The sequence below is a fragment of the Puccinia triticina genome, chromosome 16A, assembly GCF_026914185.1.
Source record: "Puccinia triticina chromosome 16A, complete sequence".
Lineage (NCBI taxonomy): Eukaryota > Fungi > Basidiomycota > Pucciniomycetes > Pucciniales > Pucciniaceae > Puccinia > Puccinia triticina.
In genome coordinates this window covers 2,945,625-2,963,013 of record NC_070573.1, presented here as the reverse complement: position 1 = coordinate 2,963,013, position 17,389 = coordinate 2,945,625, and the positions used below count along the sequence as shown (strand labels likewise).

At 44.1% G+C, this 17,389-nt stretch overlaps 2 protein-coding genes across 2 annotated transcripts; one reads left to right on the top strand and one right to left on the bottom strand.

Moving 5' to 3' along the window:
- Positions 1–5,050: 5,050 nt before the first annotated feature.
- Positions 5,051–5,878, top strand: PtA15_16A297 (uncharacterized protein; the record flags this gene model as incomplete). The annotated part of the gene is made up of 1 exon (XM_053163972.1): positions 5,051–5,878. One exon carries the CDS (start codon positions 5,051–5,053, stop codon positions 5,876–5,878), a length of 828 nt encoding a protein of 275 aa, XP_053027944.1.
- Positions 5,879–15,586: 9,708 nt separating this feature from the next.
- On the bottom strand, positions 15,587–17,376 carry PtA15_16A296 (uncharacterized protein; the record flags this gene model as incomplete). Its single annotated transcript, XM_053163971.1, has 4 exons — positions 15,587–15,625; positions 16,440–16,646; positions 17,110–17,129; positions 17,208–17,376. 4 exons carry the CDS (start codon positions 17,374–17,376, stop codon positions 15,587–15,589), a joined length of 435 nt encoding a protein of 144 aa, XP_053027943.1.
- Positions 17,377–17,389: the final 13 nt, after the last annotated feature.

Here is a 17,389-nt window from a genome sequence, read left to right as displayed (position 1 = left end):
CCAGCTGTAACGGTAATCAAATGGCCGGTACAGGTGCTAGTCATCAGGAGAATAGCACCCCTCAACGCCCGTTTGGTTCCAGACATCGAGGGGAGTGACAGCTCCTCTCAATCACTGGTTGGTACCATTCATCGAGGCAAGTTAGAACTCATACCAATGAGCGGTACAGTTGGTCATCAAGAGGAGGTGTGGCTCCCCTTGAAGACCGGTGCAGAACGGTCATTGAGAGCAGCTATCCCTCCCCTCAATGTCCGGCACCAAAAGGTCGTCGAAAAGATGTGTAATTCCCCGATGACCAGCACAGGAGTTCATCAAAGGGAGTTACAACTCCTCTTGATGACCGCTCATCGGGAAGAGTTGTAACTCCCCTCAATGAACTCCTGTACTGGTCACCAAGCGGAGTAACAACTCCTATCAATGACCAACTGTACCGGTTGTCGGGATGAGTTGTAACTCCCCTCAATGACCGGCACAGGAGGTCATTGAGAGGATTCACAACTATTCCTGATGACTGGTCTGTACCAGCCCTTTGGAGGAGTGGTTACTCCCTCCGATGACCAGCACAGGTTGGTCGTTGAGAAGGGTTACATCTCGCCTTGATGACTGGTCTGTACCAGTCATTGAGAGGAACTGGAAGGGTTGACAATGACCGGCCGAGATCGGTCATCAAGAGGAGGTGTAACCACCTCAATGACCGGTACAGGTGGCCATCGAAGGGAGTCACAACTCCTTGATGACCAGCTGGATCAGTCATTGGAGGTGTAACCTCCCTCAATGGCTGGTCAGTACTGGTCATCAAGGGGAGTTACATTACCCCTGATGACCGGTACAAACCAGTCATGAGGAGGAGTCATCACTCCAAGTCTCCCTTCAATGACCACCTGTACCAACGGTGGGCCAGCTACGCTAACCGTAGCGTTAGCGTGACGTAGCGTAGCGGAATTCCGCTAACTTTTAGCGTAGCGTTAGCGGAACTGCGCCTTCTCTGCGCTAACGCTACGCGCAAAGGGTGCGCAGCTAATTTAGCTGTTAGCGTAGCGTTAGCGCAGATGCGCGCAATTGCGCTAACGCTACACACGCAGGGCGCAAAAGCGCGCGCGCTACGGTGCGCCACAGTGCTTTTAGCTGAAAAAAAGGCCTTTTTTTCCGCTAAAAGCGCTGTAGCGTAGCGTAGTGACTGTAGCGGCGCGCTAACACCAACAAACAATTGGCGCGCTGTTAGCGCCGCTGAAACGTAGCGCAGCGTAGCGGCGCTAACAGCGCGCTAACGCTACTCAAAATGGGTGGGCGCTTTTTGCCGCTACGCTAACGCTAAGTGGCCCTGTAGCGTAGTGTAGCGTAGCGGCCCACCGTTGCCTGTACAGGTCATAGAGGGGATTTACAACTCATCCCAAAGATTGGGGTACAGACCAGTCATCAGGAGGAGTCGTCACTTCCCTTGATCACCACCTGTACCAGTCATCAAGGGTAGTCACAACTCCAGCCGGTACAGACAGATTTTACAAAGGAGTTGTTACTCTCCTCAAAAAGCCAGTACAGGAGAATTGTTGGCAGGAGCTGTACTTCCCAATAGGCTGGTTCCTATGCCTCACACTCCGCATAATGTGATTCCAGGAATGCTTGGACAGATTTTTGAGCTGTGAACTCAAAATCATGGAATCCTGACATTTGAGTTCAGGTTTTAACCCTTCCTGCTGGGCAACAATAAGGGGCTGACATGCCAATTTTGCAGCTGTGTTGGTCAGAAAACCAAACTTTTACCGGTGCTGTGGCTCAAAGGCCATAACAATAGCTCACTGAAAATCTTGAATTGTTCAAGCTTAAGCAGAATCACAATAGAGCTTGCCGCAAAATTTTTGGACAAAGCCAACCACACCAGAAAAAAAAGACAAGAGACTACCATGACTTTAATCCTTCATACAAGTTGAACTTTATATACACTTCATTGCAAAATGGCTTTTATGAGTGATCACCAGTTGGCCTAAACACACAACATACCCATCTGAACATAATGATCACAGACACTCTTAGTTGACAGAAAAAAATCAATGTTTATGGAGAGTGAATTGAACATCAGTCATTTTCATGTTCTGCCAAATCACAATATGAAAGATAATGAATTATTAAATCTAGAATTATGAGTAAGATAGGCTACATTTGAACAACAATTTGTGAGGAGTGAATTGTGATTTCACATTATTCAAAACATCAATTCATCATACTTACATGCAATAGTTTCCAATGAGTTATAAAAACAATCAAACAAAAGTTTCACACTGAAATTGACCTGAATTCCAACCATTTGAATGATAAAGTTACAGCCTAGCACTCTCTAGAGAGTGCCACACTTTCTCCCCTGGTGAGTGTTGAATTATTTATGTATTTATTTCATGGCTGGGCATGCTGAATTTAGCTCAGTTTTTAACCTTTTACCACTGGGACATTTTCAAAATATTGATAATTTTGTTTTACCAGGCACAAAGGACTAAATGACCCCTGGGCAAAACTTTTGATTTTTGCAGTGACATTTAGGAGATGTTTTCCCCAGCCTGTTTTTAAACAAGCTCTACAAAGAAAGCTTGCCACAAGCCTCTCGCAGTGAGAACCCAAAGGTCCTCTTTCTCACAGAGAGGTTGGTGAAATGCAACCCCAGCCTGACACCTCAAACTAGACATCTCCCAGCCACATGTCCCTGTATGGAATTGGGACTTGTCTCAACAAAGCCCTATATGAATAGGCCAAGCCAGGATTACACACAATTTCAGTTAATTGTTTTCACTCTAACACTGTGATCACACATTGTGTTATCCTCATAAACAGTTTTTGAAAACAGTAGGGCTTGTTAGAAGTTCTGTTTTGTTTTGTGCCTTGTTTGGAATTTTTTCCTGGGCCTCACTAAGACACATTGAATTTTTTTTCACTTTAGTCTTGCTGTTGCACACTCTAAAAGAAACAATACACATTTGGGCTTTTGAATGGAGTGGTCAGAGCTTTGACAGGTACTGTTTTACAAGATTTTGGACATGCTCCAGCGGGGAGATCAGATGATGTGTAAACGGTTAGGCTGGATATTTCCCTAACATGGTTTGGCTGCTATTGTCCTCATCCTTGATATAAATAGCCAGTCTTTTTCACAGGTTTTTTGGTTTTTTTACCACCATTCATTTGGATTGATCATAATCCAAACTCCCAAAAAATTTGCCCACCTACTTCCCATCTCCAAATGCATAGATTTACTCAAAAAATCCCTTGCTAATTGTTTCTCTTGCTGTACCCAGCTCTATGATTGCGCTCCCTCACATCATATTCCTTGGATAGTTTACAAGTGCTCAAGCTTCTTTTGCATAACCAGACCAACCTATTCACCAGGTGTTATAAATACCTATCACGGCCCACTTCATTGTCATTACCAACAAACAATATTCAAGTCAATGACTACCCTTATTTAACGTTTCAATATTCTTGACCCTCACATAAATATTTCCATATATCCAATCATGCCAGTTATTCACCAGAAAACTTGTGGGTCAATGCAAAGGTGGTGTATCATGGCATTCCTCTTGGTAGGCTTTAATCCAAGGAGCTCTGGTATGGAATTGAAACCCATGGGTGGAAGGCCTTCTCAAGCACGTGTTACCTTCACTTTTGCTAATGATGCTAAGAAAGGTTTGTGTTTTTTGAGCTTCAAATTGGAGAAAAGCAGAAATGCAACTAATCTGTGATTACCCCACTGCATTTGGCTTCCCATCATCTCATGATATATTTGTCTCCCAGAACTAACACCTGCTACAAACCAAGGCTTGGAAGAAGCTGCAGGTATGTTGTCTTTAATTTTCCAGATTTCTGATACTTTCTTCAACCCCAAAAGATATCTTCTTCTTACCCAAGTGCTATGTGTATTGTTCATACTCCGTTCAGTAGTGCCAAGTAAAAGTGATTCAAAGAAAATTTATTTTGTGGATGTGAAGGATGGTAAGAAGGAAGGCCCTCCTTCTTCCACCAGTGAACCAATCACCAGGCCAGAAGGTAGAACATAAATCATTTCATTGATAAAGTACCTATTGGTTGGAATGTTGATCTGATTATTATTGAAATGGTGATGTTTCTGTTAGACTCAATCCATTTGGGCTCCAATTACAAGGCTCACTTGAATGTTCAGCCAAAAGATGTGGATAACATAAAACTAAGCAGTCCGTATATTAAAAAAACCTTATTGCAGGAGTACCAAATGATCAACTCATTTTTTTCTTGTTCTTCTTCTTATTATAAAAGAAATAGGGCAGGTTGAGTGGCATCAAGAAGTAATGATAAGCAAAATTGCCAGCCTGAAAGCCAGATTTTCAAGGCAAGACACCATATTTCCAAAAGACTTCCCTGAGCACATGACCATTTTGGAGAATATTATGAAAAGTCTTTATAGTCAAAAAATCATTCAAATCCAAGAAGGCAACAAATTTCTACCAATGGAAAGAGGATTACCCTCTCATCACAGTTTGTTCTATGATTCAATTTATGATCACCTCTCATTTTTTGGGGATTATGTGAAAGGCATCACTGGGACTCCTATTGAATATTTGGAGGTGGAAGAAAGATTAAAGATGTCTGAGTGGACTGAGCTGATGATTGATTTATTTCACGACTTGAAAAATCTTGAACTTGTCTCGCCAAAATACCTTTCAGCTTTTGTACTGGAAAAAGATCTGGGCCAATTGTTTGCAAGCTTCATATTGGCCAAGTACCCTCAACATTAATTCCCAAGCATATATCTCAACTTTGACCTCAGATTAAGCATTGCTGAGGACAAGAAACTGGAGAATAGCAAGCTTAAGGAGATTGCCCAGGGTGAGTCTTCCATATAAGTCCATTGTGATTTAAATGGGAAGGAAAAAAAATCATTGATTCACGTTTTCCTCTTTTTCTGTGATCAGATTTTGATGAGGACACTTGGAACCTGGTGGAGCTCCAAATACTTCGTACTCGAGTTGCATATGAAAAGAATTCACCTTTTGATGATTTCAAGACAATCTGGCACCGATTTCTTGACAAATTAATGCCGGGGACTGCCTGCTCAGTAGCAGAAATGACCGACCTCTTAAAACAGATAATCTCCCATGTGGCTGTTTTCAAGCTCAGGCGTGAGAGTGATGGAGATGGAGCACTTGCACATTACAAGGTGGTATACGACATGGCCAGACTTATCCAGAGGAAATACCCCCAGGTGATCTCGGATGAATTCAAGCAATCGGAAGAATTCCAGCAACTGTGGGCTTTAGAAGAGACGATTGGGATGTTTTCGAGTGTCAGCCACTTCTGGTATTATGACCTGGGGCAGTTGTTCCCCATACATATCACCAGCAATGCCCAATTGCTCGAAACACTTGCAAAAAGATACAAGATGGATCCGGACAAAAGACCAATTGATTTTACCTGGGAGTCGGACAAGTTTGAAGACTGCAAAGCCTTGCTAGACCCGGACGGCTTGACCTACATGAGCGATTTGATGCGCAAGGATCGGCGGATTTCGCGCTTCAATCTCGATGCAAACGGGCGGAGAGTTGATAGGGAGCACGAGACAGTTGCCAAGCTCAGGAGGTCACAGAGATTCCAGGGATTTTTGCAACACTTTGAACGCGCAGCGAGTGTTTGTGGCCGGGAGGGAAAGCAATTTCCGCAGGCTTCCAAGGAGATCGTGGAGGAGCAGTACCTCAGATACCTTGTCCAACTCAAGAAGCTCAAAGATATCCACAATCCAGCCAGTGACTCCTTCTCAAAAACCATTGAGATGCTAGAATTGATTGTACTTGCCAAGTTTGATAAATATCAGAAGCAACTCAACCTTTACTTGGAAGAATTTCCACATTTCTTTCGCCCTCTATGAATTAACATATATTCTTATCAGTTCAGGAATCTCTACCTGGTACAGTTTTGTTTATGCCACTTGGTCAGGAGGATCAAAATGATTGTTTTACCTCTGTTAATCTTTTTTCTATTCTCTCAATTACTTCTTTGTGTAAGAAGTGCATATCTATTATCATTTTTTCTTATCAAACTGTTCTGATCCCAGGGTGCTACTTTGCTGGTGCCAGCAATTCTTGGAATCTTTGTGCCTAGACCCAATTAGCAGCTCATGCCTATCTAGACATTTGATTCATTTGTGGAATCAATACAACAGCATCAGATAATAGGGGGATTAAAAGTTGGCTAGGTCTGCCTTGCATGCACTTTTGCAAGTCACATTGTACTACACCCCCCAAACATTCATGAATGTTTTTTTGAAAGTTGGTGTTCAAGAAAAGCCTTGAACACCAACTTTTAAAATTGCAAGCAAATCATGCATGGTCAACTTTGAATCCCCATATTGTTGAGTCCTGTTCAAGCCTGCCCAAATTACTGGTAGCTCCTTCCCGCTCTGTCCAAGAATTTGGAATCATTCTACCATACAGCCTACCTGCAAAAATAAATTTGACAAGCGGGACAAATCTAAATCTCCTGTTATAATTAATTCTGCTTGTTAAAAATTACGACTGGTTACCGCTGCACAGAGAAGATTGAGGATAGGAGATGAGCTCTAAGGCTTGAGAAAGGGGAGCAATGAGGATGATGATCTCACCGGACGCGGCTCAGGTTGGGGCGTGGAGAATGAGGGAGAGAAAGGATGATTTGTAAATTGCTTGATGTATGCTAGGTTTAAATAGACTAACAACAAGTGGCCAAAATGTGGTTAGAAGAAAAAACAAAAGGAAGGTGACTATGAGACAAGTTTCAAGTATTCTATCTCAGAGACTATGTTTGATACACGTATGACAAAATGTTATCTACTCCTCACGGTTCTTAGACTACATGATGTGATAACTTCTGTGCTAACAGTGATTCTGACAATGCTTGAGAATGATATAAAACAAGTTTCAGAGGTGAAAGTAAAAGGAATCTCACAGAATTCCAACACTGCTCTTATGCAGCCTTTCACCCAAAGACAACTGAGCTTGACCCTGGTAACATGACAAGCAATAGGGGGTTTCAAAGTTGAAAATCAGGTAGCACATGTCCAAGGAATCAGCAAAAAAATGGACCTGGAACGTCTCCTGTGGACCTGATTTCATTAGGGGGTTTCAAAGTTAAAAATCAGGTCGCGCAGGTCCCAGGAATCAGGAAAAAAAATGTACCTGTAACCTCTCCTGCGGACCTGATTTCCTTCTTCAAAAAAGGCTCTAGGAGATCAGGTCCAGGAGCAGGAAAAAGGCCAGAAACACCCCCTCAAGGGTGTTTTCACCTATCCCCGATCACACCCGCATACCGGCCATCAAGTGTGAGCCAGCACACACTACCACGCACCCAACTCAATGACCGGTTGGGTCTCAACCAGCCATCGAGTGACACAAAACTTGATGGCCAGTCGGGTCTGCACCGGCCATCGAGTGACACAACACTTGATGGCCGGGTGGGTCTCACTCAATGGCGGGCTGGTCAGGTTTGTACTGGCCATCAACTGAGTACTGAAAACACTTGATTACCAGTACAAACCTGTCATCAAATGATTATTGAGTTGTGTACCCACTCAATGACTGGTACATACCGGTCATTTGGTTGTGTGCGCGCACTGAAGGACTGGTCCGGACTCTGGGAGGTAATCCGTTACAGACAAACCATTTCTGCCAAAGATTCCCCAGGTTGGAAATTCCTGATGCAATATCAGGAGTTTTTTGCACTTTGGGAGTCAATGGTGAAAGCGCTGCGCTACAGATAGCGCAGCGCAGCGCAAAGCGTAGCGCTTTTTGGCCCGAATGCGCTGCGCTAATTCATAGCGTTTTTGGGCTACGCTTGCACTTTTTGGTGCAAGCTTGTAGATTTTCTCTTTTTTTAGCCGCTATTTATAGCCAGAAAATAGCGCAAAAGCACTACGCTTCCGCTATAAATCGCGCGCTACGCTATTTTATAGCGCTTTTGTAGCGCTTTTGAGGCGCTTTTTTTGGAGTGGGGGGGAAGTAGTGATTTTTGTTTCAATTTTAGATTTTCCATTAGAGAGAAAAATAATTTTGAGGGGAAAAACCTAATATGGAAGATAAATTCTAGTGGATAATCATATAAAGGAACTATTTTGATGTTCCAGGATTCTTCTTACTTACGGCTGATTCAAATGTGGGGTTCTTAAGCGCCCCATCAATCAGTTTATGACAGTCCTTGAAGTTGCCTCCCATCCTGAAATTTTTGCGGAGACACATCTGGCTGCTGATGCAGCACTCAATTGTTTGGACTGAAAGACTAGACAGAACTGATGAGTACCCTGTTGCTGCGCCCAATAGGGTTATCATCTTTGGCGGCTGTAGCAAAATGATCAGAGGAGAAACAGAGCATGCTGAAGTGAAGAACAGATTAAGGGTGACAGACTGAGGAAAGGGTGAGGGATGGTGAGTGATCACACCACTGTGGGATGTATGCATTGGATGGGAGGAGCCAAGGGGTATATGTATACCCGCTTGGTAGCCTGTAGCGCCTTGAAGTGCATCACAGCTTTGGCACGCTTGTGCTATTGTAGCAAAATAGTGCATGTAGCGCACTCATAGTGGCAAAAAGCTTTTTCAAGCTGCGCTGCGCTATTTTAGCGCAAAAGCGCAGCGTTTTTGGATGCGCTTGCGCTATTCCCCCTTGGAGAGAAGCGCATGTGCGCTATATTTAGATTTAGCGCAGCGGTTTACCCGCTGCGCTAAAGCTTTTTGGGTCAGTCACGTAGCGGGTGCCCGCTGCGCTGCGCTATAATGGGCGCTTTTTGTAGCGTAGCGTAGCCTTTCACCGTTGTGGGAGTGTTCAAAGTAGAGCCCCCAAGTTGCTGTTTTTCACAGTGAAAATTTTTCCTGGAAATTGGACGTGCACAAGGTCCTGAGCGACCTGATTTCATATTTGAAACCCCGTAATGTAAAAACATGTAAGACTTGATCCCAGGATATATGTCAAAAGAGCAAAATTCGGTACCCGTACAGTGAATTGAGCACCCGAAGAAACAGTGCACTTAGCTTACTTACACTGCCAGCAAACAGGTGACGTAATCTGGATTTTTTCGCATTGACCTAATCCAGATTCCAATTAAAACTTGCGCCCCGGGTGTGTTGTCACCTGTCATTCTCAGTGGCAGGTGCAAGAGGAAGGCACAACCCCCTTGATGGTTGGTGCTAACTAGTCATTGAAGGAACATACACACCTCCCTAGAGAATGACATTTGGTACCCGTACCGCCCGCACCCGCCAGGCGGTGCCGGGTCTGAGTCCGGGTGCCTGCTTTCTTGGTCAAAAGCGGTGCGGTACCTGGGTACTGCCGCATGTACTGCCTCCTACCTATTATGGTCCGGCAGCCGGGTAGCTGTGACATGCAACATACACAAACCTGTCATCAAAAATTGATACATATGTATTCCCCCGCTTTGCACAGCCCCTTTTGCTCCGAAGTTCTAACCGCACCGGTGACCAACCAGCAATAGTGATGGCTCCCAACCGCAAAAGACGCAAATCCCAATCTAGAGATGGCCGTTTCACATCCGGATACCCACTCGTGTTTGGGTATCCAAGGGTGTATTTCCCGCATTCTTGGCATCCAAATCCGCTGGCGGATGCCCCCGTGTCAGCCTTAGAGTCAACACAGTTGACCTAAAACTGCCTTTTATCTCCATTTTATACCTAAATGTGCTCATATCTTTTTAACCTTACGAACTAAGGTTGTTTTGACTTCAGATTCTGATTTCTCATGCAATTTTGACCCTAGTCTTCACTGATCACTTTACAATATCTCTACTCCTTCATAGAGTTTGTGGTTTGTGACACACATGCGCAGCAGCGCCGTGTAGTCGCGCCTGAGCACTCCCAACCACATGTACATGTGTGATTATGTCATCCAACTTTGAAAATTTTCGAAGTCAGGATCCCCCATGCAGCTGGAGGATCCACAGACTTCAGCACACCAGAACCACCACCCAGATAACCCAAGGATCACCACCAAAGAGTTTACTACACTCCCAGTATACCTACCGTCACAGGCGCCTAGGATATTGACAGTAAGTAACCTCTTTCTCTGAACCTTGTTTATCTCAGAGGTACAACTCTGTGTCTTGCTTGATCTGCTCTTTTCTGTTGGTTTTTATCTTCTTCTTGATCACAGGGCTGTCCCTCCATATCTACTGGCCTTTGCCTCAACCTTGATCACAGGGCTGTCCCTTCTCATCAGTTGGCCTTTGCCTCAAATCTAGGTTACAGGGCTGTCCCTCAGGTTTCCCTTTAAGAACCTAGACTATCCAGAAGGAAGCTAAAAAATTGTGGCTGGATTAAACTTATCTAATCCAGTTACCCTCCTGAGAGGAAGCTGTAGCTTTTTTCTAGCACAGATTAGCAGCACTCTTCTGAAGAGTAGCATTGCCAGTGGATGTGCATTCCCACTAGATTAACCTAGTACTTCTCTTTATCCTGATCCTGATCTGTTTCTCTCTCTTTCTCTCTTTCTCTTATAGTTGTATTTTCTTTATCCAAAGAAATCCAACTATTGCCCCCCATTTCTTGTGTCCTGCGGTCACTATAGAGACTCAGGCTCACACCCCGTGTGTGAGCAGATACCCGCCCCTCAAAAAGGAATTCAGACAAAAACCAATCATGTATGTATTACTTAATTGACATGTGGTGACAGCTGATCACTTGACTTTCACCACATCCTGTACAACAGCCTTGTTTTTTTAATATTGCTCTTGGATTTATTCTTGCACTTTTTGAGGTATTCGTGAGGATCAAGAGGTTTAATCTTGTCGTTCTTTGAATAGAACGACAAGGCCATACCTCTACTTACTGATTTTGGATGGAGGTTGTGTCTCCTGACGGAGACATAGTCTTGTCCAAAGCTGAATGTACGCTCCACATTGACCGTGGTTGTTACATATAAGCAATGATCAATCAGCAACCAAGTTTCCTTAATGATCAATTGAAATCTCACCTGGGCAGCACATGACATCCAGGGCCATCTGTAAGAGGCCATTGTGAGTATTTCCCTTTCTCTTCTGCTTGCTCCACCAAGTGAGACCGTTTACTGGCGCCCTGTCATCCAAAAAAAGGCCACCTGAGAGCCAAATATCCAACGGGTCCTTTGATGATTCAGCCAATCTGGCGACAGCCGCTGCGCCTAACCCTGCCAAAACACCAGTTGGCTGCAGGGAGAATAAATCAGTCATCTTTTTTGGTGAACATAACATGAGGCTCAAACTTACCTTTGCCAACGCTTTTTTTGGTGGTTTTGGGGTGGAAGCTGAACCTCTAGGCTTGTAACATGTATTGTACATCTCGCGAGTTAGATTGATTGCCTCGGTGATCCACTCCTGAGGCTATTTGGCCAGCTTAAAATATTTGTCTTTAAAAGACGGATGGAGGACTGGGTAAAAGTCTGTGATTAGTTCCAGATTTGTTTTGGTAAAAAAAAAAGATGTGATAGGCGAAAAAACAGACCCATTGCTATTTGTTAAATAGGACAACAATCAGTTAGTGAATAATACTTGTTTGTCAACCCAAGCCCTGCACAACATGCATTGCGTAAAGCAGGAGGGTAATTTCCATCCTCATTTGCAATAACTGTGGAAAGACCTGCAGTGACTTGATCAATCATCCCCATGACGTCCAAAACACAAGCCAAGGAGCCTATGGAAACTTGAAGGGTGAGCTTGTAAAAAGGCTTGAGAACCTGTACTAGGTCAGCGGCCAAGTCAAAGTTCTCCTGGTTTAAATGAATGTTGTGGTGGGTTCCGAACTCCTTATTGTGTTGCCATGCAAACCCGTCACATAAATTAAATATGAAACAAATACTTGCATTGCCTCCTCGCATCTGATGATGCTCTGAAGTTGAATATATGTTGAGTTCCATTGAGTTGCGACGTTGCGTTCAATGTTGTGTGGTTTCTTGCATTGTTTTTCTTGGCAAATGTTGATGAACTTGGCCTTAGAATTAGGTGATTTCTTCAGTATGGTTGCAATTGCACGGAACTAGAGATAAATAGAAAAATATGTTGTTAGGCAACCTTGAAACAAGATTGAGGGATGAATATTGTGCAAGTGAAATAATCAAACTGACCTTTGCAAGGTATTGACAACACATTTGAGAATTATGTACATCTCCCTTGTCTTCATCCTCAATGTCTTTGAGATCATCCAAATTCAGTTCTTCCTCTTCTGCTAAATCACCATCATTCGCCGCGATGTTGGTTTCCTCCTCCTCTTCATTTGAATCACTCTCATTGTCGCCAAAGCTGCAGAAACACAAAGCAAAGAATTGATTTATGGCCTGAAAGGCACTCAGTGAAACACTTAACATTCAATAAGATCATGTGCCTTGTGCTTGTCATCTGAATCATCCAACTCGGAAGGACCGGGAAAGTATTTTTTTAAACGCGAAAATGGTTGCAGGATTGCCTTGACAATAAGGTTAAGGATATGTGCAAAGCATTTTATCCACTGCTCCTTGCCTGGGAAGCGCTTCCAGTTGAGCTTTGCCAACTCACCAATCATCGTACCATTGTTTCCTGCGTTGTTGGAAACAATACCACAGATCTAATAAGAGCAAAAGAATGGAGTTAGAAGACAAAATGCATGAGATACATTGGACAAAAGGGAAAAAAAGAGGCTTGTACCCGGTTTTTCAAGCCAAACTTGTCAACAATAAACTCCACCATGCAAGCCAAATACTTGCCTGTATGTTGTTCTTTAAGCTGAACAAAGTCGAGGGGCATTGCGTCTAATCCCACATTACCTCCGCCATCGTCCAAAAGACGGTATATCACGGCTCTGATGATGTCAAATCCATTTGGAGTCTGCCACGCATCCACCCCCAATTACAGTGCTCCTTTGTGAATCTGAATATTAAAATATGGGAATTGCAGTCAGTATTGTTTTATACTATCCAACTGAATAGCTATGAAAAAGAAACAGGTATACCTCTAATTCACGGCATAACTCCTCCTGAACGGAAGAGTACAACATGTGAATGGCCTGCGAAACCATATTTTGATTTGGGAGATGCTTGAGGATTGTTGGATGAAGAATTTTCATGAAGCTGGGTTCTTGCAAAGCTGAAAATGCTTTTGCCCCCTGGCACACCAGATAGCACATTGTTGTAACACCTGTGGAGAGATAAATGCTCAGATCAGTGAGAAAAATTGATCAAACAATAGACCTGCCTCCCATGGGTCCATTTCCCCAGTGCTGGAAACCCCAACCTCTGCAAGGGTCTTGTTGTTTGAGGGTAATTGCTGCTTCCTCAAACATTGGCCGGCATGAGCAAGAAGATTACTGCACGATGATTTGTATGCGGGTCAAATGATGGTTTTACCACACCTTGTTGAAACTGCAACTTCCCAGGTTTCCATTTCTCTCCATGTCACACATCTTTCACTCATTTCTCCTCCCTCAAGATGAATGTGCATGTTCACCTTCTGCCCACAACTTTTCCCCCAGTTGTAATAGTTTATAAACTCTGTTTTACCAAAGAAATAAACTCATCTGCTTCTGCGTGCATTTCCCTGAGGTCTCTACAGGATACAACCTCTTGTAGCGTGTGCGCTTTTCCGCCACGCAAGCTAGCAGATTTTTGCCCTACTAGAGGGCTCCCTTGCCCCCTTTTTGTTGTCTCACTCAGAGCTTCTCTGATCTTGTTGTTCCTCAGGCCCTTCCTCCCTTTGTCTCAGCCTCGACCTCCAGTCATAGCTTCAACACACCTGAGATTGATTGCTTTAGCTGTTGTACTTTGCAGAAATTAAATCATCAAACGCTTATGTCTTACATTTCCAAGCAATCATACAGCAACGGAATTTATCAACCTGATCGGAAAGCTCTGGCGGATGATAAGCAGAATACGCCAAACTGACTTGATTACGTGCAATTCTCTTTGCATGTTCTAAATTCAGAGGTGTTTTTTTTTGTAAGAAAACAAGTGTGTCCTAAAAAAAATAAAAAAGAGAAGACGTTATTTATTCAAACTGACCAAGTTGCTGCTCATTGGTCATATCAGATCCCGCAGGTGTTGAGTTGTCATCTTCCTGTTCATTGTTTGATTCCACGGCCGGCCTATTGGTTTTGTCTTCAGAGCGTTGTTGGCAGAGCCTCTTACGTCAGTTCATGATGTGGCTGTGGGGGGATATGTGGTGACTGTTGGAGGATATGTGTTGGCAGATGTCCGGTTGGGAATTGAGAGACGCAGAAAGCTTAAGGCCTGTACCATGGGCCTCAATTTTGGAAAATTTACACTTTTTTTGCCCTGTACACAAAAATTGAAAACCAGTGGAAGGTTCAAATGTTGAAATTCTTCACATTCGGGCTCCAGCCTACATTTTGTCCAGGCTCAGTTTTTTTCCCAAGAAATTTGGAAAATTTCAATTTTCATGCCCTATGGTACAGGCCCTTAGATAGGGCTAAGCCCCGGGGGTGGCGGGCCAAGGGCGGGAAAGCCAGTTTGGAGCTGCGCAGCTGCAGCTTGCATAGACTTTAGGAAGAGCAAATACCCGCTTAGCTACCCGGGTATCCGCTAGATTTTCACAGGATCTTAGACATCCGCATCCGCAGGCAGATACCCGCAGGGCTGAGCGGATAGCGGGTACAAAGTGACCATCTCTAATGATGTAGTTCCAGGCATGCCGTTTTTGCTGTGGTTCCAGCTGGCGGTGCGCCTCATGCCGGAGCCCTGCTGACTTTGCAGGGGGTGAGGGCTAGAGAGTTGGCCCCCCTTTATGCATTCTGCCTTGTGCGCTGCAGAGGGCCATTGACTACACATTGTTTGACCCATCCGGTGAGTTGGGCAGCGGTGTGGGCCTGGGTGCAGCGGCTTTGGATGGTGTTGGGCTAGGCGCTTCTGTGGATTTTTGATATTTTTTAGTCATACTTTTGGGCTGATTCCTTGTTTTTGAGTAGTAGAACATTGTAATTTTTGTTTCCTTTTTGATTATTTTGTAAGGGAAACTCTGGCATTTTTTTTCCACAAAGCTGTGATTTTAATAAACTTGGATTACTATGAATCAAATCGGCCTTGTTGACGGCTTATCATCCGCAGATGGATGGCCAGACAGAGCGGATGAATCAGGTTGTTGAAGATTACCTCCAACATTTTTTTTCCTTTTACCAGGATAACTGGGACAGGTGTTTGGACATGGCAGAGTTTTTGATAAACAACTCGGATTCAGCAAGTTTGAAAATCTCTCCATTCTTCTTCACATATGGTTTTCATCCTTGTTTTAATGTGATTACTGAGAACACAGGCCGCAAAGGAGTGGATGACTTTATTGTTGACTAGACTTTTAAGGCGGCTATGCCGCCGCTCATTCCAGATTGTGGCTCAAGATTGGTCAAGACCAAGGATGTATGTTCTGATGAAATCTTGTGAAAACATTTGGCATCCAATGCTTTTACCTCTTCCTTGATGTGCAGCTAAAAATGAACACTTGATGTCTCCTAGCAAACAAGCATTGATTCCTGCACCTAAATTTGTGCAGTGGAATCATGCTTGACTGCTTGATGAACTCTGTCAGTAACTTCAAACACATATATAGCCAAATTTTTTGTTTGAATTCTACACAACTGAAGTGTTAAAAGCTATCTAATTCCTTGGGTTTTAACTTGAGGATCTGTCAAAAAAAATTGTTGCAAGTTTAACATTTCAGAGATCATTCTCAAAAGTCAATGTTTTAGTCTTCCTCAGCTAGACCTCTCTTCTGGTGTTGCCCAACCAATGAATAGAACCAGAGACTGCTTATGGCGACACGTGGTGTTGAATGAACAAGCGCTTCCTAGACCCGTGCACCAAACCGTGATTGTTGCCCAGAATGAAATTTGGAATCGGTTGGTCCTTGCCGAGGAACTATTACTTGGCGGGTGTTGACTTCCTGGTGTGGTCAACCAGATCACATCATCTACAGGAGAATTTCAACTATTGTGATTGCGAAGACTGCAAAAATCAATCCCCCAGGAAATCAGAGTAATGCAAGAAAGTAATTTGAAGTGAAATCCAATGCAATCAAGGATTCTACAAACTTCTCCTTGGGCAAACATCTAACTGATTCCATTCATCCTACCAAAAAGGCACGACAGGATGTGATTAATGTAGAAAAAATTCACCAATCTCAATCATTGGTTTTTGAGACATTTTTCAGCATCTTAGAGTATGTCTTGACGGGCCTCCACTAGTTTTTTTGGACTTAATCAGACTTTAAGTTTGCCTAATCATGTGGTGTGGGCTTCAAACGTCTCACAGTTAGCGAGCAGCCGTACAAATCATGATGGGGAGCAGGTATGGGGCAAGCAAGGCTGGGAAATCCTCAGTGGAGGAGGAGGAATAGAAATACAAGGGGAACTGAGGAGGAAATTACTGGATGTGCACAAGCCAATGATGGACAAGGTTTGCAATCAACTTGTGTCCGCATCGTCCTTGTCCTCACTGACCTCAAGGCCCCTTTTGCGCATCAAAGGCTTATCTCTGCGTTGTTTACTGCTTGCATCCTTGAGCAACACGAGCAGGTCCTCCTGCTCCTTCTTGTTCTCCTTCTGCACAGCACTCAGGCGGGCCGGTTCTTCCCGCAAGCCGCGTACCTCTTTGGCCAACTTCTTGCTCTCTTTCCGTAGAATTTTGATCTCCTCTACCTCCCGTGGCTTTGCTTGCCGTCAAGACACCTAATCAGCATCAATATTTCGCGCATCAAAGCCTTATCTTGGCGCTGTTTAGTGCTTGCATCCTTGAGCAACACAAGCAGGCCCTCCTGCATCTTCTTGTTCTCCTTCTGCTCGGCACACAGGCGGGCTGTCTTTTCCCTCAAGCCACACACCTCTTTGGCCAACTACTTGCTCTCTTCCTGTAGACTTTTGATCTCCTGTACCTCCCGTGGCTTTGCTTCCCGTCATGACACCTAACCAGCATTGATCACGCACCTCATTAAAAGAACAGTACAAACCAACTTCTGAATTTCACTCACTTGTTCTTTTAGTTTCAGTGTCAGCTTGGATCACTGCTTCTTGAAGAGCTTCCATATTGTTTGTTTGCCATAGATGGGGGCGGCGGATTGGAGGAGGAAGTCTTGGTGGTGCACATTTAGAAGAGGGGAAAGTTGAGTCTGACGGCCAGGAATTTCATGTCGGCTGTACAAGCAGAAACAAAAAAAGCGAGATGAGTATTGTGGAAACAGTGTGACTGAGGAAAGTAGGGGGGAGGTTTACAGCCTTTTTGGGTGGAGAGCGGGGAGATGAGGTAAAGGAAAAACTCGGCAAACCGGCGCAAATGGTTAGCAAGCGTGATCCAGATTGATTTTAGCTGCATTGATCTGCTTGCATCAGCTGTTGTGTCATCTGAGCCGGCGCCCTCATTGTCCTCTTCCAATTCCTCCATCCTCCCATACTTC